The 26,685-nt window shown below is 45.0% G+C and overlaps 1 protein-coding gene across 7 annotated transcripts in view; it reads right to left on the bottom strand.

Annotated features, from left to right (window-relative positions):
* LOC106587198 (trinucleotide repeat-containing gene 6C protein) overlaps positions 1-23,420 on the bottom strand; it is a 60,846-nt gene extending 37,426 nt beyond the window's left edge. For 3 of the 7 annotated variants that reach the window (XM_014175347.2, XM_014175366.2, XM_014175329.2), the window contains exons 1-4: positions 22,611-23,420; positions 11,977-12,073; positions 9,253-9,274; positions 891-1,262 (exon numbers count right to left, since the gene is read on the bottom strand). In XM_014175347.2, the coding sequence (XP_014030822.2) occupies positions 891-1,262; positions 9,253-9,274; positions 11,977-12,036 (454 nt within the window). In that variant the 5' untranslated portion in view covers positions 12,037-12,073; positions 22,611-23,420. Of the gene's footprint in view, positions 1-890; positions 1,263-9,252; positions 9,275-11,976; positions 12,074-16,210; positions 16,255-22,610 lie in introns of those variants that run through there. The other 4 variants (XM_014175356.2, XM_014175337.2, XM_014175377.2 and 1 more) reach the window with 4 other exon arrangements.
* Between the last annotated feature and the right edge of the window lie 3,265 nt (positions 23,421-26,685).

The following is a 26,685-nucleotide window of genomic DNA, read 5'->3' on the forward strand; positions in this document are numbered from 1 at the left end:
CTAAAGCGCCTCTGCAGTACACAGAGCCCCTGTAGAAACACATTGAACCAATGAGTCAGAGTGGAGGAGATTCTCAGAGTAACAAACCATCATCCATTGCCTAATGTCAACGCTCTAGTATAGAGAACAGGGGTAGTAACACCAAGGTTTTTTGGACTGACCCACAGATGGACCCATCATACGGATTTGCGATTCACCCCCTTCTTCCTCAACCTGTTGCAGGGCTCTAACACGGAACATTTTTTTTTAAATGTATTTTTTATTTCACCTTTATTTAACCAGGTAGTCAAGTTGAGAACAAGTTCTCATTTACAACAGTGACCTGGCCAAGATAAAGCAAAGCAGTTCGACACATACAACACAGAGTTACACATGGAGTAAAACAAACATACAGTCAATAATGCAGTAGAAAAATAAGTCTATATACAAAGTGAGCAAATGAGGTGAGATAAGGGAGGTAAAGGCAATAAATAGGTCATGGTGGCGAAGTAAATACAATATAGCAATTAAAACACTGGAATGGTATTTTACTCACATATGTGCCTAAATATTTTGCTGTGGACCTGGAATTAGAATTTTAGCGCACCTAGACAATTTCGGGATTATAGCTTCAATATCTCAACTACTATTCGTTGCGCTCCTAAATGTATTTGTGTGCGCCTACATTTTTCGACGTAAGCGCACACGTGTGCCTTGTAAAGGTCAGCGTGGAGCCCCATGTTGAACAGCCTCACCCATCTACCACGATGACCTGTGACACTTCATTTCATGGCACCAACTTAGTAACATCAGCTTCTCTATCAAGTTCCACGGAGAAAGGGGACATTCCTACTGAGGAACCGGATCTAGCCAAGGAGCCAAGGGTGAGACGCAATAAGCAGGGAACTGACCTGTGTGGCGCTTGCCTGCGGAGGAGGAGGAAGAAGCTGGGGCACCGGGGGTGAGCGGGTTGGAGGCGGGGGTCACTGTGAGGCTACTCAGGGCTCCGGCGGGCAGTGGCTGGCCCCTCTTCAGTAGCTGCTTGTGCTCCTGCTGGCGGAAACGCGGGGGCACCTCACGGGGCGGGTAGCGGGGGCCTGAGGACGATGACGGAGGCTGAGGTGGGGTCTGCTGCTGTGGTGTTTGCTGGGTGCTAGGGGGGGCGCGCTTCCCATTGGTTCTGACTGAAGAGGAGGAGGAGGGGGGGTGTGAGGCCTGGGGCAGGGTCACACAGGTGGTGGGGTGGTGGAGGGGACTGGGGCTGGGCTTAGCTGGCTCTGGCACTGGAGGAGGACGCAAACACAACACAGGAAGCAAGGTATTATCTAATGCTGCACAGCACACATCACTAATCCACTGTACTTTACAAGACAACATTGTTGGTTGAATGAGGTTAGTGTTATCGTTTCCCTGATCGAGTATGACATGAACACACTGATCATTTAAACATGTTGATTTGAACGGATGTTACGTTACACCCCAAATATCTGACACCCGTATAACATGGATTGAAAACATATCCCTTATTTGCTAAGGAGAAATTAAGCGAAACGTGGTTAGCATTTCGAAAGTAGCGTCTTAGTAATAACCTTCCCTATGAGCCGGCCTGTGCTTGAACACCACCGACAGACAGCCCAGACAACATGAAAGGGCAAGTTCTCACACACACACACTCACCTCTGCCTGACCCTGTGCATTCTTCTGTCTATTAGTTTCCCCAGAGAGAACAGCCCTCTAATCAAGCCTTGCCCAGACTGAGTGGTATTAGCAGTCGGTACTAGCAGGACCTACTGTGTCAGCCTACTGTGGCTAAAGGAGCTTAGCAGAGCCCTCTGGGTGAGCAGGAGGCTGGGGCTGGACAGGCTAAGAGCTGCCCGCGAGGGCTGGAAAGGAAAAGGCACAGAGGCTTACAGAAGCACAGGTGTGTGTGTGTGTCCACACCAAGGCTTATGTAGCACAAATGTGTGTGAGCATTAAGAAACTGCATTGGAAAGAGGTTAACACCCTACATATCTGATATGGTATGCGTGCTCCCTGTCCATGCTGAGCAGAAGAGCACGGCAGCCATATTGTCTCACAACACTTCCTGACCTCAGTGTTGCGCTGAGCTGCTACATCAGTTTGGTGAATGTGAACACTGTTGTGGTTCTATACTCCCTAGGTAGCTACGGATGAGAATTCATAGGCTGGTTTTAAAAAACAACTGGCTGGCAGCTATGCCTCAGGGGAGGAGAAAGAAGAGAGAAGACAATCACAGACAGCCAAGAGAGAAGGGGGAGAGCGAGAGCGAAGTGATTGGCAATGGAGAGATGCAGATTAGCAGGCAACAGATTAGCAGGCAACAGATGTCACTCTCCTGGGAACACAGGAGCCACTGTCAGGATTCTTGTCAAGACACGCATACAAATGCACACAATGACATTCGAGGTCATATCAGTCTGACCAATTAGGACAACTGCAGCTTTTGTCATTCGTTCATGTTGACCAAGTTGTGGCACCAGAGAAATCTAACAGGGTGGGACTGTGTCGAGTCCCACACGAGAACAGTAGAGGACTGATGTGGCTGACTAGCTGTCCTGTGCTGCAGCAGCAGGGGTTAAAGCAAACACTGCAGGCAGGCCCACGCATTCCCTCTGCCTGCCAAAGGCCTGTCCCACTGCCAACACCGTTTCTATAAACAGAGCACCCTCTGCACATGAGCTGTACACCCCTGTACCTCTGACACACACACTCTCAACATACTTCAAATATGCGCATACACAACCAGGTTCTCTCGATCACACAAACTGCATACTGATCTACCTCCCTCTCTGGTCAGAGCTGGCCCCTCCAGCAGGAGCTAGCTAGCTGGTTGGGAGCTATAGCAGGCAGCGGGTGACGCACATATCTGATTCAATTCAGCCCCAGCCCGCCTGATGCAGTCACAGCCAATCAGCAGGCAGGGTGCTGCGTCCTCACAACCCACCCCATCCCTCGGCTCTCTCCCTATCCTTCGTCCTGCTCCTCTCTCCCTCGTCCTTCTCCCTCTTGCCTTTTACAATGTCCACCCTCTCCTGTTCCATTTCTCCCTCCGCTCAGCCATTCCATTCTCTCCCTTCAACCCGTCTCTCCCTCCCTTTTATTCTCTGGTGCTCCCTCCCCCTCGTTCATCCAATTCAGCCTCTCATTGTTCACTGCTGCTCTGAATCCATTAGAGGAAGCAGATGGACTGCTGGGCTGTTACTGCTCACACAGAGTCCGGCAGCCTCTCTCTCACACTATGAATCACAGCTTCTATGACGTGGGGGGGGGGGGGGGTACGTTGTGAGTGTGGATATCCCACATTATGCGAGTGTGTCTGGGGGGGTTGGTTCGGTGTGTGTTGTTCCACTCTATTCTCCAGTAGCCTCTGTTTATGACAACACTGGTGCTTTTACAACACAATGAAATAGCTATTAAAGCACTATGTGGTGCGTGTAAACGATCACAGTTTATCTAGTCTATGATGTGAAATTGCTGTTATTCCAGCCAGCTGGGTAATGTGTAGCCATCTTTGGAATAATCTCGGGAGAGAGCAGGTGTGTGTGTGAGCATGATTGGCGGTTACGATGCGATAGGACGTCTCGGCTCAAAACAAAGATATAGAAAAACATTAGTCTTTTTCTTTTTGGGGGAAGAGTTCATTTTTAATCCTAACGGACGCTAAAGTGCTTTGTGGGAGATTTCATTTGTGAGAGAACTTTTTATTTATTTTTATATATATATATATATATATATTTATTTTTATATATATATATATATTTATTTTTAGATATATATATATATATATAGGAGATTCACCTGCATATCTGATCGGAGAGATAGCAGGTGATACGTGTGACACTGTCATACACCAAAGACTTGGAGGGGAGATTGAGAGATAGTAGGAACACCCAGAGCGAGAGGCATAGTAAAGGGAGAGAATGGAGAACGAGTCAGAGAATGGTACACAGAATTAGAGAGCGCAAATGAGAGTGTGAGAACGAGAGAGAGAGAGATGGGGAGCAAACAAAGTGCAATACTAGACCCTTTGGGGTTGCTAAAGCCTTAAAAACACTATTTGATGTTCAAAGGAGAGTCAATTAAATAAACCATTATAATGAGTCCAGTAAATTCCATTAAACCCTCTAAATGGAGAATCACTCCTAGCCAAACTTGTAATTATGGCCTCCTGTCCCCCACTCTCAATGGTTAATTACACCGAAAAAGAAGAAAAAGCTTGAGCGAAAAGGATGATGGTCAAGAGGGCAGGCCCTGGTGCATAAGGAGCCATTGTGATTGGCTCGGTTATGGCGTGCGCGCGCCTTGCTTTGAAGGGTTCTGGGAATCGTCCATGTCAGAGGTTAGCTACGTGCTGCCATTGTGTGATGAGGACGCATTTTAATACGCGACCATGTTTACAGCGGGGGAGGGCTGTGTGTGGAACACATAAGTGGACTATAGAAGAGGTTTATCAGCCTCCTGTATTGAGTTAAATGACTAATTGAAAATCAAATGTTATGAGACGTCATGAAAAGCCATATTTTTCATATCCAAGAAACGCATTGGAAAGAAGTGATGTAGCGGAGATTTAACTAAACCATTTGACCAATGAGGTGTATTTGTGTTTAGTGGCCTTGTTTAAAGTGGGTAGTTGAGAGGTATGACAGTACTAAAGGTTAAGAGGGGCTATAGACTTTAGTGGTACTGAAGGAGCAGTATCTTTGAGTGTTGATGGTTGCTTGTTAAGATACACCCAGACAGTGTCTTGTCAGAGTGCGTACCGGGGAGGGGGGGGGGGGGGGTCTGAGGTTCCATCTGTCAGTAGTAAACCCTGTAGCAGGTCAGAGACACCCCCCCCACACACACACAGACAGACAGACTAAAAAAGGCACAGCTTTCCACCCCTCACCCTTCCCTGGGTACTAGGCCGTCACCATGGAGATGAGCACTGTTCCCATGCCTAATGCACCTCTGCTCGGTGGGCCTCCTGTGACCCCCCCCACCCCCGACACACACACTAATGAGCAGAGGGCTCATCTCAGCAGTGTCGACCCGTTCTCTCCACACTTTCTACATGTTTTAGGAGTCTGGTTGATCCATAGAGACGATTCATAGAGATGGCTTGTTAGAATTCACTATGATAACTCTAAGCCAAAGAAGTCCCACACTTAGATACGATTCAGTCAGTCTTCCCTTATCCATACAGTTTATCCAAAGTAGGAGGTTGCCCAAAGACTGATCTAAGGTCAGATGTGTGTTTTCTACACATTATGGTGAGAAGGTAAGCTGATCCTAGATCTGTGCACAAGGACAGCTTCTATCCACGTGCCTTAGGAGTCAGGTGTATACCACTGAGCCAATGCTTCCCACGTAGATATGATTAGTCAGTAAATCCTCATCAACACACAAAATGGCTGAATAGTGGTTTGGACATGAAGAGGCAGAATGTGCCCTGAAGCAGAAGACAGGAGGGCTGCCTCTTCCAGACATACCAGGCAGTCCTGCTCAGCAACACACACCCTCTCCCCCATACAAAGGAGCCTCTTTGTTAAATTCTATTAATATCAGCACATACACTTTACTATTAATCTGCCTTTAAATGTGACATGAGCCCTCTCAGCTGTGGTATAACTGAGGGTGTATTGAATTGCCTCTTCTGTCTGCAGCGTGTGAATGATAATCCAACATGAATACATGCAGAAAATCCCCCCCCCCCCCATCTCTTTCTCTTTGTCCCCCCCATCCCCCTCTCTCTACCCCTAATCAACCCACTCCACTTGACATGCAAGCAAAGAGAAAACAATTATCCTTGGCATCCATAAATCCACGGGACGTAAACCAGGATCCAGTCACTCACTATTCATTTTCAGAGTATTTATTAATGTTGCAGTTCGACACAGAAAGGCGACGGCGCCCCCCCTCCCACGGGAAAGTCAATTATCCCCCAATTAGATAGCGATTCAAGAAATCCGACTAAAAAGTGTTGACAATTAATTAAATGTGAAATCACAAATTAATCCAATATGCATATTACGCTGCGATGTCGTCCGGTTTCCCGGGTGGAAATAATGCAGTTCTCCTGTGGCCGCGGTGACGCAGTGTAAATATGTCAGTCGCCGTGGCAATTGGTGGGTCACCATGGTGGCGGGGGTAAAGATGAAAACAGCATGGGTAAAGGTGTCCGCATGCTTCCCAGCCGAAAACAGTTCGGAAGAGTACATGCATATAATAATGACGACATTGTGACGTTTTTGTTCATTTTTTGGGGCTGTTTGATGCACAGAAAATGTTTTCTTCTAGAGGCAAGCCAAAGTCAGTAGTTGAAGTCAACGAGACAACTTCTTTTCCTGCACATTCTCCTTGAGAAATACTGCACCAAACATCATGATTAGATGTACAATTGTGCAACTAAGAGCTCTCAGATTAATTCTGAATGATGTCTGCGAGTATAACAGAACTTATTAGGCAGGCGAAACCCCGAGGACAAACCAACCAGGAAAAAGAAAAATTGAGGTCACTCTTTTTAATGGGTTTTCTATGGAGATCTATATTTCTAAGGCACTTGCTTGCCGTTCTTATCGCTTCCACTGGATGTCAACAGTCTTTAGAAATTGGTTGATGTTTTTCCTTTGTGTAATGAAGAAGTATTGCTGTTCAGAACGAGGGTCGAGTGAAGTCTACTGTTTGTTAGAGGCGCGTGACCTGAAAGCACGCTCCACTTTGTTTTAGTCCGGTATTGAACGCAGTTTATCCCGTCTTAAATTTTATTGATTATTTACGTTAAAAAATACCTAAAGTTGTATTAGGAAAGTTGTTTGAAATGTTTGGACAAAGATTACAGGTAACTTATGAGATATTTTGTAGTCATGTTGCGCGAGTTGGAACCGGTGTTTTTCTGGATCAAACGCGCCAAATAAATGGACATTTTGGAGATAACGACGGAATTAATCAAACAAAAAGGACCATTTGTGATGTTTATGGGACATATTGGAGTGCCAACAAAAGAAGATCTTCAAAAGGTAAGGCATGAATTATATCATTATTTCTGAGTTTTGTGTCGCACCTGGCGGGATGAAATATGATTGTCTGTGTTTATTTGATGGGGTGCTGTCCTCAGATAATTGCATGGTATGCTTTCGCCGTAAAGCCTTTCTGAAATTGGACACTGTGGTTGGATTAACAAGAAGTTTATCTTTAAAATGGTGTATAATACTTGTATGTTTAAGGAATTTTAATTATGGGATTTCTGTTGTTTGAATTTGGCGCCCTGCAATTTCACTGGCTGTTGTCGAGGTGGGACGCTAGCGTCCCACAAATCCCTGAGAGGTTAATGGGAAATGTAGATGAAAATTTGACACGCATTACATTTTGTTCCTTAACACTTTAAAAAAGGCAGGCGATGTTTTTCTGATTACACCAGGGCTGGGTAGAGAACGTGTCAGGCGTACCCGGGTATTACTGATGGCTTTCGCTAACGAAAACTCGGATGCCGCCACCTGTTTCCATGAATTGCATTTGCATCACGCCGAGCCAGTTCCGTGTATTCTCATAACTTTTTGAATGTTGTGTGTTTACGTGTGCATACAGAAAGTTAGTGTGGCAATGGCTTTAAAAGAATATCCTTGCCTGGGAAGTTCCACACTGTAAGCATTTTCTCCAATTACAGGGAGAACTGGATTGAGAGTCTCCCGGTCCCTATAGGGATGGGGGAGCTAGGTGTGTGTGGGGGTGGGGCATTGTGCATTATTGTGTGTGCGCAGCACGATGGGGTTTGATTGTGGGGAATAATCAGCGTTCCCCTGCCCGCCATACTAATAGAGGGCTGAGGCGCTCTCATTCTACCCCAACAGGGACTGCCTAGATGGGGAGGTCTGGTGGCTGGTCCCCCGTCTCACTGGAGCACCATGGCTAATGGGGGGCACAGGAGTTAATTCCGCAGCGCCTTATCTAATTTTCATACATATGAACGCGCCAGGCAAAATCGATTACTGCAAACAAATTGAAACGTGAGAGGAAGGGAGGAGGAAGCGGGAGAGGTGATGAGGCTGGGGGGTTGTGGGTGTACAAACTTCTTTGTTCCACGTTATGTTTGAGTGATCATTAATATGGATGAAGAGACATCACAGCTGCATACTGATTTGCCCACACACACACACACAGTGACATGGATGCTAACTGAAGTAAAACAGTCATATGCAACTTAGTGGGCCATGCAGCAGATTGAGCGAAGAACATTTTCTCTCTTGCTGACTTTGAAAGTAGCTATAGTGTGTCCATTTATTTGTTTCAGCTGAGTGTGTAGGCTGACGCTTGAACACACTCACCCCACTTCCTTTCTCACTCACTTCCTTCCTTCCACGCTCAGATTTTACACTTCTGTCATTTGACTTCAAACTAACCTTCTCAGTCTGTTGTTAGACGCCCTCCGTCACCCCTCGGCTTAAAATGGTTCCTTCTCGCTGGGTGACTCACCAACACCAGACGGAGCAGAGTCTCCCCCCCCAGAGATAATGAGACAGACCTAAATGAGGTCAGAGGTCAAGAAAGTGCCATTGACCTCTACACAACGCCAATGGACGTCGGGCCAATCCCCAAGGGCGAGGGCTGTAAGTTAGCGGTTAGACCGCCTGGGGTGTGTTGGGGCCAATCCCTGGTAACACAAACACACACCTTTTAGAGGGCGAGGTGCTGACCAGTAAAACCTGAACAGATGCTCTAATTGGCTTTAGAGTGGACCAAAGCCCTGGCCCCATCTGTCTAATGCCTGCCTGCAGGGGTTTAACACCTACACGCACTAACGATGACCCCCTGGCTTATTCACACGCAATGACAGATTCTTCACACACGCTAGACTAATTCGTTGGCTAAATACAATAGGAAACGTTTGATGTGGGGGACCGAGTGGCGCAGCGGTCTAAGGCACTGCATCGCAGTGCTAGAGGCATCACCACAGATCCTGGTTCGATCCCGGCTGTATCACAACCAGGAGTCCCATAGGGCGGCGCACAATTGGCCCAGCGTCGTCGGGGTTAGGGGAGGGTTTGGCCGGGGTAGGTCACTGTGCATCAGTGTGTGTTAGACGACGCTGGACTGACTCAGATAGGTGTAGGCTACAGGAGACCTGCTACTACACAGCCCTTATCTGCATGTCTACACCTTCATGGCTCATATGGACTCTCTTAATCAGAGCGGATTAGGGCCTTGTGTGTCAATCATTCAAGGATCTTTTTAAAAGCTATGCGGCTATGAGCGGCAGTTAGTCATTCCACTCACCTTTGGTTTTCAGGTCAGCAGCCTAGAAAAGACACAGGAAGATAGACAGAGAGAGAAGTCAACAGCTGTAAACATGTTGTTTTTGTTCAATGATTAATGTGGAGCTAGCAAAAACAGTACGTCATAAAAGTTTGTCATTGGCTAAAACATTAGCGCATAACAGGAAGGAACGTGTGTACATTTACACAACAGGAAAGGAAACTGTTAAACTCATAATCAAAGTAAACACGAGAAATGATATTCCCAGTAGATCTTCATTACATTGCAGGCTGCCAAATTGGATGCAGCCCACAATCACATATTCATACCACTTATGGCTAAATATCTCAAATGAAAATCAGATTGAAATGAGTTGAAAATGTAGGGATCTGAGACATACAACTGGCAGTAGGCTATGTGGGCCTGACTAGACATGCAAGGTAAAACGCCTCAGTCTTCAAGAGCAGAACAGCCCCACCTGGGAAGACGCCTGCTATAAAGTGCCTTGGCATGGCTGCTGGCTAGTGGAAGTGATCATTACAGGCTGTCTAATCTGTCTGTGAGTGCAAATGTGTGTGTTAGCAATCCAATCGATATGGGATTTTTGGGTCCGATACTAGGGAGGCAAAGGTCACCGATATACGTTCGATGTTTTTTTTAATTATTTTTATATTTTTATTTTTTTTATTTTTTAGGAGGTGGAATGAAAAACACATTTTTTTTTACTCACAAATTGCACTCCAAAGGATTAACAGAACCTCTAAATGATTATTTATTAACTAAATATTAAAATGAACATTATTAAAGAACATTTTATTTGTGGTTTATATAACCACCAAAAAGCCACTATATCCTCTATGAATACAAAAGTAAATACAAAAACACTTGTTCAGTTGACCGTAGGTACAACTTAAAGTTGTACCTATCTAAGGCAGTGGATAAGAATGCAGAAGTGTTTGTGCTGAAGCACCACAAGCGCACTAATAAACAAGAAAGGCTGAAAGAGTTCCTAATGTCGCCACTAGATGTCAGCATTTGAATTGAGTAGATTCACCACAGTGCTTTACAACAGGTAAGTAAAGAAACACTATGGCAACCGAGCAACAAAGCACACGCTAGCAGTACATTATGAAAATGTTTTCTTACCGAAACCATAATGTGAATTATACTGTTATTCAATACAAAAATGTATGTTTTTGGCTATATATTGCAACTGCAAACGGCATGCGCTGATGACTGAAAACGTTCATGCAGGAAAATGCTTCCCACACTGATTTTAGTCTCACACGTTCACGGATTAGTCAGTGTTCACTTCGGCGTCAGTACAGTGTTCGCACATAAGTAGCACAGACTGCTAGCTAGGCTAACTACATAAGTAGCACAGACTGCTAGCTAGGCTAACTACATAAGTAGCACAGACTGCTAGCTAGGCTAACTACATAAGTAGCACAGACTGCTAGCTAGCTAGAATAACTACCTTGCTGGCTAGCTAGCTAAGTGAGCATACGATGAGGACAGGGCTCCTTGCTTGGTAAAAGGTACTTTTGATTATTTACTCATTGAAATACGCCGTCGCTGGCTGCCTGTGCGTGAATGGCGTGTGTCTATGTGCGACAGCAACATCTCCTTGGTTACCAGAGCCAGACTAGTGTTTCCAACAGAGCAGTGTGTGTAGCTACTGTGCCAGCTCTAATCTGTCTTTAAATAGGGTCCATACACCTGGCAGTGAGCTGCCTGCAGGGTTATGGGCTCTAGGATAATCATGAGGATAAACTAGGGAGGAACTCCCACACTCAGTCATATAGAGACTATACTGAACACACCTACCTGGGGAACAGAAGTGAATGAAGGGGAGGAGGGAGGGAGAAGGTGTAGACTGATGGAGACATTTTTCAGAGGTACTCGGTTTGAGGACACAGAGACAGAGAGAGAGACAGACAGAGAGACGCACAGAGAGAGAGAGAGAGACGCACAGAGAGAGAGAGAGAGAGAGACGCACAGAGAGAGAGAGAGAGACGCACAGAGAGAGAGAGAGAGACGCACAGAGAGAGAGAGAGAGACGCACAGAGAGAGAGAGAGAGACGCACAGAGAGAGAGAGAGAGACGCACAGAGAGAGAGAGACACACAGAGACAGAGAGAGAGAGAGACACACAGAGACAGAGAGAGAGAGAGAGACACACAGAGACAGAGAGAGAGAGAGACACACAGAGAGAGACACAGACAGAGAGAGAGACAGACAGAGACAGAGAGAGAGACACAGAGAGAGACACAGAGAGAGAGAGACAGAGACAGAGAGAGAGACACAGACAGAGACAGAGACACAGACAGAGACAGAGAGACACAGACAGAGACAGAGAGACAGACAGAGACAGAGAGACAGACAGAGACAGAGAGACAGACAGAGACAGAGAGACAGACAGAGACAGAGAGACAGACAGAGACAGAGAGACAGACAGAGAGACAGACAGAGACAGAGAGACAGACAGAGACAGAGAGACAGACAGAGACAGAGAGACAGACAGAGACAGAGAGACAGACAGAGACAGAGAGACACGACAGAGACAGAGAGACACAGACAGAGACAGAGAGACACAGACAGAGACACACAGACAGAGAGACACAGACAGAGACAGAGAGACACAGACAGAGACAGAGAGACACGACAGAGACAGAGAGACACAGACAGAGACAGAGAGACACGGACAGAGAGACAGAGAGAGACAGAGAGACTTAACACAACTCACCTGTTTCTGAGCAGCTTCCTTCTTGGTCTTTTCTTGCTTTTTATTTGTATTTTCTTCCATCAAATGGTTCTCTTCTCGTGTTATTAGCTTCTCTCAGCTGCAAACAGAAAGGGAGAGGTTTTCAGAACAGGGCAGAGAGGAGCAGCAGGCTTTAAGTTCAGTAACCTAGCGCTACAATTTCCCTTTCATCCGCTTAGAGGTCAATGTCAGAGCTAGCAAACTTTTTCCAGAGAAGACTTTTAGACGCCAAGCACATTCAGCATTTCAGAAGTAACACATTGAGTTGCTTCTTAAATGCAATTGCCTTCATGGCCAGAGAGAGATTGGGGCGGGGGGGGGGAGCAACAGAGAGACACCCGGAAACTGACAGAGGGAGAAATGGGGGGGGGAAGAGATAGAAAAAAGGAAAGAATGAGAAAGAAGAAACTCAAAGTCTGTCTCCAGTGGTCTGCCAGGCAGCCAAAGGAGTGATCAGATAGCTGGAGAGCCAGTGAGAGAAAGTGGTTCATTTAAGCCTTTATTTGTTTTGGCTGAAGTTTGGTGACGGTTCCTGGAAACTATTAAAGGTATGAGGAGGAGGAGAGGACTGGGGGAGCCTGTGTGTGTGTGTGTGTGTGTGTCCAAAGCCTGCTAACGCAGGTTAGCTATTCCAATGTGGTCAGTGTTGCCTGCTAAGTAAGTGCCACTCACAGTGGACATTCTTGTTATTATCTCGTCAATGGGAAAACTCAAGTGTGGTTAATACTAGACCGCTTCAAACTGACTGGCTGTTCCTCTCACTGCAAATCCAGCCTGCTATCGTGGGACTCTGGGATCTCACCGTACTCTTCAACTCCCTCCACACACAATCGGCCATTGTGCTCTGTCCTCAGCAATAGGAAGGGCATAAACAAACATTTTTATCAGTGCCTGAGTGACTGACACACACACACAGGAGCTGACCTGAGTTCCTCCAGCCTCAGACAAAGTGTCTACAGACAGTGTCCATAGGGGCCTGCATATGAATACATTGATGAATTATCATAATAATGAACAGAGAGTAATGAGAAGCCCGCCTCCCGGTGTGTTGCCTGTTGGTAGGGGAATGGAACTGTCAATCAAAGTGACAGGCAGAGGCAGGGTAAGAGTGAGTAATGGTGGGGAGGAGTGTCCATAGGGACAGCCATGTTCTGACACAGAGAGAGTGAGGGACCTGTTGCCTCAAGTTAAGGGCAACCAGTGAAGAACAAACATTGTAAATACAACCTGTTAATTTATTTTCCCTTTTGTACATCGTTACAACACTGTATATAGACATCATATGACTTCTGAAATGTCTATTCTTTTGGAGCTGTAATGTTTACTGTAAATTTGTTATTGTTTATTTCACTTGTGTTTATTATCCATTTCACTTGCTTTGGCAATGTAAACATATGTTTCTCCATGCCAATAAAGCCCCTTAAATGAAACCGAGAGAGTGCAAGAGAGGGAGGGAGACAAGAGAGAGAAAGACCTTGGCAGGCATGGCCATTAACAACTGTCAATCTACAGTACAGCTAGTGTACTGCTTAACAGTAGGGAATACTGACAGAGGACTTATCTAGCTGTAATGACTGAGGGAGGACAGTACAACTCACTATCAAACACCTATTCATTATAGAGGGAACTGTGTGTGTGTGTGTGTGGTGCACTAATATCTAATCAGGCAGAAAGGCAGGTTGGTTCTCTGCCTGGTAATAAGTAGGAGCTCAATAGTGTCTCCTCTCTCAGATCTGCCTATTAACCAGACCAGCGCTCCTGCACAGTGCCAACAATCCAACAACCCCATAGGCTACCACCCCCCTTCACCCGCCCCCTACTACCCCCTCGACCAATCACAATGCCCCGTCAGTCTAACTGGCATCTCTCCCCACCATCCCCCCCCCATGCTCTGATATTCCTTGGCACCAGTCCAAAAGCAGGGGAGGGGGGGGTTAGGCTAGCTGGCACTGTTCTGAATGCTGAAATCCCCCATAGAATAGAAAGGGGTGGAAGGAGGGGGAAGGAGACATTGGATCGGGATATAAAAATATCCGGCGGAACCCTTTGTGTGCTGGTATTTTCTGAAAGAGAGCCTCCGACTCAGTCCATCTACTGCTTCGTGACTACTAGCCTACCTCCGTCCTAGCTGTTGTTAACATGGGATCTCCCATACAACCCATCCGGTGAGCCAGCTTATGACAGAGGACACAGAAGCGGGGGAAGGGTTATGACAACAATAGTACACCACGTGTATTTATTTATTGACCTCATTTCCTAGAAAATACACAGTTAAGGAAACTGATAAAGGATGATGGTCGGTCTATTTTGGTAGCAGGCTAGTAGAGGTTGATCTAACAGACCACGCTGTACAGTACAACTACCTGACTGGTCCTGTATCCAAGATCATAACAAGCCATTGTTCACTGCTGTGCCCCACTCATCCATAGGAGAAAGCATTGGAAATCGAAAACTAATTTATTGATGTGTAGCCTATATTTTGGGTAATTACAGGACTCATCTGTTAAAGAGACCTTGGTCTCAGCATGACTTCCTGTCAAAATAAAAGGTTAAATAAAACATTTAGCCTATGTAGGCTATTCCCAAAATATCATGTCACAGATATCCATTTCTGCACCGCAGCACAGACCAACTGAAAATAACTGATTGTTATTGTGCTGAATGTCCACTACTGTCCTTCATAGAAATAGATTCAATAGAACGGGCATCCCCATTCAAGTCAATGTTCTACTCGTCTGGTCTGAGCCAGAGATGTAACATGACAGCACAGCGCCAGTCCCTAACAGAGTCTTAGTGTTGTAACTGTCTCACACTAAACCCAAAGTAGTTGACACTCAATCTAAATCCTAGAAAGCACAGTACAATTTGAAGACTTAACTAGCAGCTGGGCCTAATCCGAGAAGAGACAAAAAAAGCAGCATAATTGTGCAGACTAAGACAGTACTGCATCCAGCTACGACACTGGAGCAACCGCTCTGTCTCCTCACAGGAGTTGTTCCTCCTCACAGGAGTTGTTCCTCCTCACAGGAGTTGTTCGTTGTTCCTCCTCACAGGAGTTGTTCCCTCCTCACAGGAGTTGTTCCTCCTCACAGGAGTTGTTCCTCCTCACAGGAGTTGTTCCTCCAGAGACAGGACAGAGTGGCGGTGAGCATGGTGCCCTGCTTCTCACTTCTAATTACCCTCAAGGGAGCCAGGTGAGAGGAGAGAGGAAGAAAAGCAAAAAGGGGATGAGTGAATGAAAAGCGAGAAAGAGAAAAATGTACAGTATAGATTTTCAAATAGCATAGTTGTCCAATGACAGAACAAGAGAGAGAGAGATAGCAATGCAGACAGAGGGGGCACCAGTTTAGGGGAAATGACAAGGGCAGTGTGACTGTGCCCTTGTGTCCCCACTGAGCTGCTGACACCTTCACCCCCAGAGTCAGGCTGACACGTTGGGTTGGCTGGGGATCAAGTTACACCTGCCTGACAGAGGCACTCCACACAGAGAGATGAGCTGACATACTCTGGTGAAGGAGTGCTCTCTGAACCTGCCTGGCACTCCAGTCTAGTAGGCATATACAGTGTCATATGCCTGTGTTATATACTGTGGAAGACCTATAGCCTAGATACATGCATATCGCCCTTCCCCATGTTTTTGGATTACACACTATGTATATACAGATTGATTTGTTTAGCCGCTTCATAGCACACATCTAACAATTGTTTATGGATAAAAATAGTAGCAGAGTTGAGCATTCAAAGGCGTTGCATTGCAAAGGTTTCCTTCCATCTGTGAGCTGCATATAAACTCTGCATGACCAGAATCAAAGCAGACAGGGAGGAAAGACTTATATGGTCTGTGAGGATCCTGCTACACAGAAATAGCAGCGCTTGTTAAGAGGGATTAACTGGTGTGTGAGAGAGACGCACAGCGGCACAGGGAGTCTGAGACGTGTTCACAGAGAGATGCTGGAGCTGCTGCTCACACCGGGGAGGAGGAGAGGAAAACCGGAGGATGAAAAGACAGGCAGATTCAACGCCAATTAAGAACGACAGCCGTCGGGAGAGGGAGATAGGGAAAGAAGAGAGCAGAGAGAGATAGAGAGGAGAGCATCTGTGGAGGGAGAGAAAAAGCTCACTGTGGAGCAGAGGAAAAACAAAAAACACAGCAAGATAGAGGAAGGGAGGAGAAGGAGAGATATGGAGAAAAGAGAAGCTTATTATATCCACGCACCTTGGGTGAGCAAGCAAGGAGGAGAGCCAGAGGAGACGAGGGGGTTATAGCAGTGGGGAGAGAGAGAGAGAGAGAGAGAGAGAGAGACAGTCAGGCTCAGGCTGTAGGGCAGTGTGCAGAGCAGAACTAGACGCCCCTGACACAGAGACAAGGTTGCCACGACGGCCGCAAGGCAAACAGTGCTGCGGCATGTTCCGGAGCACTTCCGGCTAACACCGCCACTGTACCAACGAACAACGGAGCAAAGCCATGGAGGATGAGGAAGGGAAGGGGTGAAGTCCACAGTCTCCATCCCCCTTCCTTTTGCTTTCCTGCAGCCAGCCATTAGGAAACCACAGCTCTTGAGCCCTTTCACACGGCCATTATCCAGGACTGCTACCCACAACCTGGCTGGAGAGTAGTAATTATACAGCCACCATTAAAGACTGAGGAGACTAGTGTAGTCTTAGGCTGTGTCCGAACTGGCACCCCATTCCCTATATAGTGCACTGCTTTTGGCCAGAGCCCCTACTCCCTATAAAGTGCACAGCTTTTGACCAGCTCTGGCACGAGCCTTAGTTTAGTCCAGCTTAAACTTCTAAATGAATGATACGTACTCAATGATTCTTGAAAAATATAACTTATAAATGCCTTATGCCCTTAATTTAACTGTCGTACCACACCAGAACCAAAAATAAGCTTGTTTTAATTCAATGTTTGTAAACAAAGTAAATGCAAACACTATTTAGCCTCAAAACATGCATAAAAAGATACATTTTGAAGTCATGGATGGTCAATACTTGCATCTATAGCCCTGTCTATGAATTTGAGGGTGGTTACATTTCTCCAGCCGAAACAGGGGTGGGGAGTTGGCTTTGTTATTGTTTCAACGGCTCATTGCCGCTTTAATGCCGATGGACTGGAAAACACGCCTGTAAATTCCCCAACTGAAGAAATAAAAACACATTGTGTCAATCTCAGTTCTGGAGCATTCTGCTCATTCCAGTCACCAGTGCTGCTTTCAAGCCAGGTGGAGATCAGCATGTGGAAATATGCCGCCTGCCCTTATGAGTGGGAACAACAGCTATCTCATCTATTCTGCTGGGCTGACTCAATGAATGGAAAAGAGGGGGGTGGTTTTCATACTCTTGGTTGCTGGCTGGCGGCGAGAGCCCAACGAAAGCTAAGAATAAAATTCCTTTGAAGTTTTCTTTTAGAAATGATTAGACGTCAATGTCTTCGCTAGCTGCTTCCTCACCAAGTCAATAGGGAACTTATGTTCAGGCAGTTCATTAGGTAAAGAACTCAAACTTTAAGTTGATAAAAAGCTTCTGTTATGCCAAAGGCATATAGACTAGATTATCGGGGATACTGCAGTGTAGAGACGGCATGGGGAGTCCGTCAGTTTCTATACTTGTATTATTTTATTTATTTAACTAGACAAGTCAGTTAAGAATACATTCTTATTTACGATGACGGCCTACCCGGGCCAAGCCCTCCCCTAACCCCCACGACGCTGGGCCAATTGTGCGCCGCCCTATGGGACTCTCGATCACGGCCGGTTGTGATACAGCCTGAGATCAAACCAGGATCTGTAGTGACACCTTAGACCGCTGCGCCACTCGGGAGCCTAAAGGACAAGGCTGTCAATGGCTGTGTTAGGGCAGGCAGACTAATTCTAATATTTTCCCCGCACTAATTGGTCTTTTCAAATCAGATCTTTTTCAGAGCTGATCCCATTGGTCAGAAGGAGAAAAAAAGATCAGAATTGGGCTGCCTGTCTAAAAGCAGCCTAAGCTGCCAGAGAAATGTGGATTGTGGACTGTGACTCCGACAATAAGGGAAAGTACCCTAGTACTTTTTTTCTAAGGCTGAGAAGAGTTACATGGCCATAACGGTAATTGACAAAAGCTTAGCAGAGCACTGTACTCTGATAACCTGTACTTCAGCTGGGTTGACAAGCCACATAGGCCACTAGAAAGGTGAGAGAAAAGTGGGTCTATTTGTGAAACAGTCATTCTACTTCAACTCAAGATAGAGTGGAACATTGGCTGGTTGACAACAGTGCTGGAGCAACCTTAACAACCTCAGCTATTGTTAATGATATGAGGTTGTTTATTACTTCATCAACTATACAGATCAAGATGTTTATCAGGACCAAGACCAATGTAAGCTAAAACTGCAAAGCGAAGGCTCTAGTATCTACTATTTAGGCATTGGACTGCCTTGTTCCAGTACTACTATAGTCTAATAAAACTGTCAAAGCCTTGAGGACTCAACGAAATGAAACCGACAGAAGAAAAAGGCAAATAGTTGGTCTCTTGAATGGAGCCAGTTGACTACATTCCCTCAAGGTTGCTCTGACATTGACTGTCTGCCTTTCATTGCTGCCAACCACAGCAGAGAGAGAGAGAGGATCTGTCAAAAGAAAAAAAAGCAGAAAGCACAACAGTCTGAGAAAGAGGAAAAATAATATAGCTCAGATGTGTTTGAAAGATGCTGCGAGGAGACAGACTGGGGGGGTCTGATAACTTACTAATGCCTTCATGGCTGACAAGATGAATGGGAATTGAGCTAATGTGCAATAGGACAAACAGGCCATCTTATCAAGGTACTGAAGTTACCCCATAAGTAGCTTATTGCAAAAGCTGTTTGTCATTTAGTGCTGTGTTCAACTCATGGAAATCTATGAAGTATTGGAACAGGCTGAGAAAAACAGCTGACGTGCATGTAGGCTAAGCTATCCAACCGGAAATGCAAGCCAATGTTAAAATATTTTGCCATTCAAAAGTGAAGTGAACAAACAAGACTCAATTGCCATGTGCACTAAAGCACTCAACACTACGCAGTCAAACTATGCCAAGTATGAATGCCATTCATGTCACATGGGCTGATTCAGACAAGCATCAATGAAGATGCAGGTGGGGATTTGACAGGTATGTTCAAAATAAACAAAGTCTCAACCTAACCTGGAAAAGCCTTAGCACACACATGACTTATCCCACAGCATGTAGCCTAATATAACTTAAGTTATCCACATAACTGCAAACAAACATTGGCTATCCCAAAGAGATGTTTTTAGAGTAAGTAAGTTGTCATTACATTGTCTAATAGTCTGACAGAAACAGTACGGTAAGTCCAGCTTCTCTCTGTCCTCTACATGTGATGTGAGGCGGAGAGGCATCGTCTCTCCAATTAGACAACATAACGGGAGGGGGAGGCCCCCACCAGCCCCGAAACCGACTGGACATTCCCCTAGATCGCTGCCAGACACAGTTCCTGCCTGGGCTCCCCCTCCCGACGCCCACTCCTGTGCCCCTGCCAGGCCCTCCCCGCTCACATGGACCAGACGTGCGCAGGCAGGCTGCACCATCGTTAGTTAGTTACAGCCTTCTACATTAGGGGTCCTGGCCGATCGACCTCACCCACCCTGTCCACATAAGCAACGGTTATTGAGGGGAGGGTTTCCATTTCCCACTTTCAACTTCTCCTGGCCTCACACACAAGAGGCCGACTCCCCTTGAAGTAATGACATATTGATTTTGTTTACTTTCAAGGAAGACTGCCTTAGTAGGAACTGACAAGTGTTGGCAGGAAAGGAACTAAACTAGCCACCACTGTCCACCCCATTGAAAGATCTTCAATTCATTCCAATTTTGATTACATTACACCAGTCAGTCAGACAACAGCTGTTTGGCTCAAGCTTCACCCCGGGACTTATAAAGAACACCCTAGTGCTATAGGATAATGGGTTTGGCAGAAGCCTTCACTGAATGAAGTTGATTTCACTGTTGACGCCCCTCCACCGCCAGCCCCTGACCAGCCTCAGTCATGATGACCCCTTGGCACACAGAGAGAGCATGTTATCCATCAGGCCTGTTTTTTTTTTTTAAAGGCTCGTAATCTCCAGGCTTAATATTGCAGCGGTGCGCGGAAGCCTGGGCGAGACTGAGATCAGTGTGGGATCTGGATGGATAGACTGAGGCAAATGGAACCCCGTGGGTTTGCCTACTCTGCTCATGACGTTTTGTCTGCAAGGCTGTTGAGGACATCGACGGAGAATCCAAAGCAGCTTGTGTTTTTACATCCGCCTCAGGCAGCCTTCACTCTAATTTCAAACAAATTATCCTTCTGAACTGGAGATAAGGAAGGGTTTTGGTGTAGTGTTGCTAGGCAGCCATTCCTCGGCTCCTTTACAAGACTAATCAAAACAAACGTGTCGTTATCAGTCCGGTAATGAAACGGCTCCCTCTCCAGTCCCATGCATATTTCATTCCCTAAGCACAGCTCTACGTTGTTTTATAACATCTATCAGAATTGTCAAATAGTTTAATAAAAGAATGCTTTTCTTCCTGGGAAAAAATGACATTTTGTAACTGAAGGTCGAAATAACACCGGTAGGTCACAGGAACGTCATAAGTAGCCAACATCCTCATCATGTTAAGACAACATGCCCAATCAGTCCCTAGACTGCCCCTTCCTTCCTCATTGCCCTATCACCTGCTGTTGTCTGGAGAGGGTAATGGTGTCCGCATGCTTCCAATCACAAACAGTTTGTGCATATATTATGACGATTGTGACTTTTTTTTGTTTTGGTCTTCGGCAAGGGGTTTTCCCGGCTGTTCGCAGAGCCGAAGTCTACGCCCCTTCGCCGGTCATTGGTCAACAGTAGGGATTCTTCAATTAGTTTATGGACAACAAACACTTATGTTCGGTGCAGTATTTTCTCAAAAAACACTTGAGAAATATTGCACCAAACATCTTAGTTAGATGTCAAATTGCATGACTAAGATCTCCTTGGCAAAAACATCAACATTTGTGAAAGATTTGTTGAGTTATCCTAGATTAATTCCGAATATTTTGAGGAACCGTATACTGGTTACGGCATCTCCAGATGGACAGAGTACTATTTCAACCGTTTAAAATTTTTCAAGCGAAGGTCTTTTAAGGGAGTATGCGAGCACACTCGTTCGGCCAGCTGAACCGAAGCATGCAGAAACCTTAAGCCACCAAACAGTACGGCAACCGACATAACTCCCCTTCACCAGCGGCTGCCGCCCCCCCCACCCCTCAGACCCTTTTCACTTCCACTGGGTGCTTACAGACCCCTAAAACGTCTGTACAATTTTCCCATCCCCTCCCCCTTGAATGCCCGGGGGGGTTGAACAGGGGTGGTGAGGGAGGGGAGCCCTGTCCCCGACACAGGGAGAGAAAGGTTGCTGGGGTGTAGGGTTCGGGGGCTGTCAGTTGAGCTAGGGCGCCGCAGGGTGGAGGGGCGGCATCTTCACAAACTGATTAAGAACTGCAGCGCATTAACCAACTGGCAGCCAGAGCCTTCAGATTGACATTAAATGGTCACACTACTCGCGGTAAGTACGTTAAGCATTCTATATATACACATGTTAAGCATTCTATATACCCACCATGTCCCCCACTCCCCGGGCTCTCTCCCCACTCGCTATGCATTTCATTATTGCCCCACTGGTGTGTGAAGATTGAGATAAATAAGATGGGGGGGGGTGGAGGCTATAGGATCTACTCCAGCACCTTGGGATGGGAGGATGCATAGGGATAGTAGGGGGAAAGCGACAGTTCAATCACAACTCATACCTTCCTCTACTGTATGAAAAGGGGGTAGTGATGTCTAACAAATAAACAAACACTGCACAGTGCAGTCCACATTATTGTAGCAATTTGATGGAATGGAATCAACAAAGAGGAATAATGAACAGTCTCAAATATTACGGTGTGTGGGGTATGCCTTTTGCCAACATTTCATGATGAATATGACACAATCAACTGACTTATTTGACATGGAAAGTATTCCCACCAAGAAAATCTGCGCTTTTCCTACAACACATGTATTCGCTAGAATCAGGACAGCCAGTCCATTCCAGTGCCATTCCAAACCGCGCTAAACTGACCATTAATTAGATTATGATATAACCTGCCTCTGGTGCTCCTAGTTTGCGAAACTGAACACAAAACTCTCGCGCATTTCCATCCAAACCAATGGATAAATCATGGTGTTTTAGAGAAGGCAACCCCTGTCAATAATAGCTAACGTTAAACTAAGCCGATCAGCAATGCGCGTTACCCTTGCAGTTATATTTAAAGCTTCAGCTCGTTGGCATCAATTCTTATCAGCCTAGCTACTATCATTGACATTGGCTCGTTGACTGTAAAACAAAATAATATAACTGACGTTACCCTTTCCCATAATGTATTGCTATAAATCATCAGCTAATGTAAGTTAGTAAATAAAAGCAACGTAACTATGAAAACTGGAAGAGTAGAAAAACACTAACGGTAGTGTTAGTCCCCGAGTCAGATAATAATAGAACACAATGTATGGGGCTCGGGCTGGTGGACGCCGCTTGTCAAACAAGCTGTGGTTGCATATCAATAAAGTATTCCTTACCTTGCGTAATCACACGTTGAGCTTTGGCAGCTTTCAATACAAAGTTGGTGCATGGCAGAGAATGATGCAGAAAAGCATTCTCCTGTGCCTTTTTCGAAAAATACCCGTAAATGACAAATCAGGAATTGAGTCTTCGCAGTTATCCAGCTAGCTAGCATTAGCCACCTTCAGCTCTCGTGCTGCAGGGGCTTACTGACTGACTGGATAACTGTTCGAGCCGCTTCATAACAAAAATACCGAGGTCGAGACTTGAAAAAACACACAGCAAGAACTTTGTATTTTAGCGCAACGATGCACTAAAAGGACAATTTTCGCAACACAAAACAATGCTAAACGTCAAAAGTATCACGTTATAGAAAAAAAAAAAAAAGCAGCAAAACGAAAAAGCAACACAAACAATTCGACTCAAAAAGTAGCTGAGTTGTTAACGTTAGCTAGTTGGCATTAGTCATCGACTGTTGTAAGGAGTAATTTGCAAATGAAAGAAAACAGGCAGATTTCAGTAAATTGTCGACGAAAATTGCTAGCTAGCTAGCCAACTTGGGTTAAAGTGCAAAATGAAATAATTTGTGTTTAGGCCGCTAGCTGAGGAGCTAGCAGGTTAGCAACAACATCTGACCGACGACCTTGCTACTACGAATGCAAATTGAAAAACGAATCCAAGAAAATACATTCTCGAAAAATCCAAATGTAGGAGTGGACAGTCATAATGCGTTCAGTGAGCTATCGTTGACAGCGTTCTTACAGCCATTTTGTTCAAACTAAGACCGCTCTCTCTCTCCTCTGAGCAGAAATAATGTAGGAAGTGGCCCCCATGCCCAAGCAGCCAATCCACGTGATCTCCCACTAACAACACAGCATGATCCCGCCCCGTCGTACCCTTGACAATGGCAGTCTGATTTGCTCACTAGAATAAATGATGGACAGGCAGATATAGAGGATGATAAAATTGTGCATGTCTTATTAACAGCCTACCTTGGGCACTATTCAGTTGTGTATGTGTGGTAAATATGTGGTAATGACTACCATATAGGTTATTTCTGTAGGCCATGTAAATCACCAATATGTTTATATTTACGGCAATGCAAAATAACACATTTAGTTCTGTGAATAAAAGGCTAAATACTTTCAATAATGTATCAAAATAGTATGTGATTAGTTTGAAAATTAGAAGTTTATGCTAGAAGAATAAATAATTTTACAAGGGCCCTTGATTCTATCATATTACCTTCCTCAAAATCTTGAAGTAACATGAAGTCCACCAAGAAGGAGCATATTTCAATTGCAGACTAATTAACAATTGATTGATGAAGGACGACTATTCCCCTTGTTCTGCTTCTCAGATTCAAGAAAGGATTGTGGCCCCAACTCATTCTCAATGCCTCTTTTCTTATGGAAATGACCATGCATCGTGCAGTATGCACACAGAGGGAATAGGTCAAAGTTGTAATCCACAAAGGGGAGAACTGACCAGTGAGAACAGCCTAGACTAGACTGCACAGCCCCATAGATCACAGCAGAGACTGTCAATGAGAAAGCCAGAGCCCAGACAACGTTTCTTCCTATTCAAGGCAAGCTGCCCAAAGCTATTGCGAAAGCCAACTCTAGCTGAATGGGAAAAACAGCTGTTTAAACTTGTGGGTTAAGGGAGGTGAGCAGAGAAGGCTGCATTCCTTTTGTTTGCATGTGATAACAAACTTGTAATACTGCCACACATACAGTGAGCTCCAAAAGTAAAACTATGAGGTTAAAGTGCAGACTGCTAGCTTTCATTTGAGTGTAAGTTCATCCATATTGGGTGAACAGTTTAGAAATTATAAACCTTTTTGTTCATAGTCCCCCCCCATTTTAAGGGACCAAAATTATTTGGACAAATGCACTTATATGTGTATTAAAGTAGTAACAAGTTAAGTATTTGGTCCCATACTCATAGCACGAAATGACAACATCAAGCTTGTGACTACATATTTGTTGGATGCATTTGCTGTTTGTTTTGGTTATGTTTCAGATTATTTTGTGCCCAGTAGAAATTAATTGTAAATAATGTATTGTGTCATTTTAGAGTCACTTATATTGTAAATAAGAATATAACATGTTTCTGAACACTTCTACATTAATGTGGATTCTACCATGATAATGTGGATGCTACCATGAATCCTGAATTAATTGTGAATAATGATGAGTGAGAAAATTAGACGCACAAATATCCTACCCCCAAGACATGCTAACCTCTCACCATTACAATAACAGGGAAGGTTAGCATTTTGGGGGGGTATGTGTTACTGTCCCAATACTTTGAGGTCACTTTATATACTGTATATATTGTAGGTAGGTGTGAGGTTATTCACATTACAATACTGCACTTTTGTAGAGTGCATTTTGCAAGCACCTGCCAGCATCAGAGCAAGCCTGCCATCCAGGCAGGCTAATGCAAAACTAACATCAACATTTGCAGAACTCTCACCACAAATTCTGTGACCTTACAAATCATTAGTGCACTTTAAAAAGAGCGATGGAGATCTATGCCCCCATGTAGGACACCATCACATCTCCCACTTTAACAGTGAGTGGCAAATAGCTGGACGTGAATGCAGAGAAGAACAAAAGGGTAAACAACTGACATCTATTCTGAGTTTACATCCTAAATGGCAACCTTTTCCCTACATAGTGCACTACTTTTGACCATCATTACAATAACCACCATTACAATAACAGGGAAGGTTAGCACATAGGGAATAGGGTGCCATTCGGAACAATCCTTAATCAGTGCCGCAAATTTTTTTTTTTTTAGGAGTCTCGGATGATTCTTTGACTTGGGCCAATTTCCCTAATTGCTTTCACATTTAAGCTAGCCGTCTGATGGAGGGGCGGCAATGAGAAAGGTCTGGTTGATATTCTGTTAAGAGGAAATCCAGACACGAGGAGAGGCGGACGGACTGCGGCGCTGGCAATCAAATCACTCACTTTCTCCTCTCTTCTGCTCTCCTGGGATACTCCTCTCCTCCTTTCCTCCGTCTTTCTTTCCCTTTCTTTCTTTTCATCATTTAAGCACCCTGTGCTCATGTCTTTTGTTTTAATTCCAGTTCAATCATGACTGTGTTCCACAGAAGGTTTTCATTTCTTGCCTGCCGTGAGATCTTGCTAGCAGGGAGACACTCCCACACACAAGTTACTGTATATCTGCGTGTACACACTATTGTGGCTACATGTATATTTGATGCATGTGCTTTGGATACAGTTTAACATTTTTAAAATGTTATACTTTAGACATGCTTGCCATGAGGGGAAGTATCACTCCCTTCTGAAACATTTATAGACAGTCAAAACTGAGATAGACACATAATCAGGAACCAACTGTACAAAGCAAATCTCAATAGGTTTGGCATTTCTTTAAGAAACAGACATTCCATGTGTTATGATGATGAAGAATACTAGCCTGGTCCCGGAGCTGTTTGTGCTGTCTTGCCAACTCCTATGGTCATTGGAGAGCTAAACATTCAAGCTGTCAAGACTGCAGAAACAGATCTTGAACCAGGTCAGAAGAAAAGTACATATAAATGACAATCCAGCTTTTCCAAAAAGTCTACAATTTATCAGTTCTCACGACACGAAAGCCCCTCTGCCAATTTTCAGTTTATTGCCTTATCTTGTGGAATTAGGAATTAACAAAATAAATATGACCGGGGGAAAAGCCAAACAATTCACTGAACGACGAGCCAAAAAGTGATTCTTTGTTTAGACTCCCTCCCTTGTCATTACGTCTGTAAATGGCACCCTATTCCCTAAGTAGTGCACTACTTTTGACACAAAATGGAACCCTATTCCCTATATAGTGCACTACTTTTGACCCAAAATGGCACCCTATTCCCTATATAGTGCACTACTTAGTATTTTGGGTCGGCAGGTAGCCTAGTTAGAGCATTGGGCCAGTAACCGAAAGGTTGCTAGATCGAATCCCCGAGCAGACAAGGTTAAAATCTGTCGTTCTGCCCCTGAACATGGCAGTTAACCCACTGTTCCTAGGCCGTCATCATTCCATACTGCTACAGGTATAAGATTCATTTAGCAATCCAGG

This window comes from Salmo salar, chromosome ssa02 (genome assembly GCF_905237065.1).
Source record: "Salmo salar chromosome ssa02, Ssal_v3.1, whole genome shotgun sequence".
Lineage (NCBI taxonomy): Eukaryota > Metazoa > Chordata > Actinopteri > Salmoniformes > Salmonidae > Salmo > Salmo salar.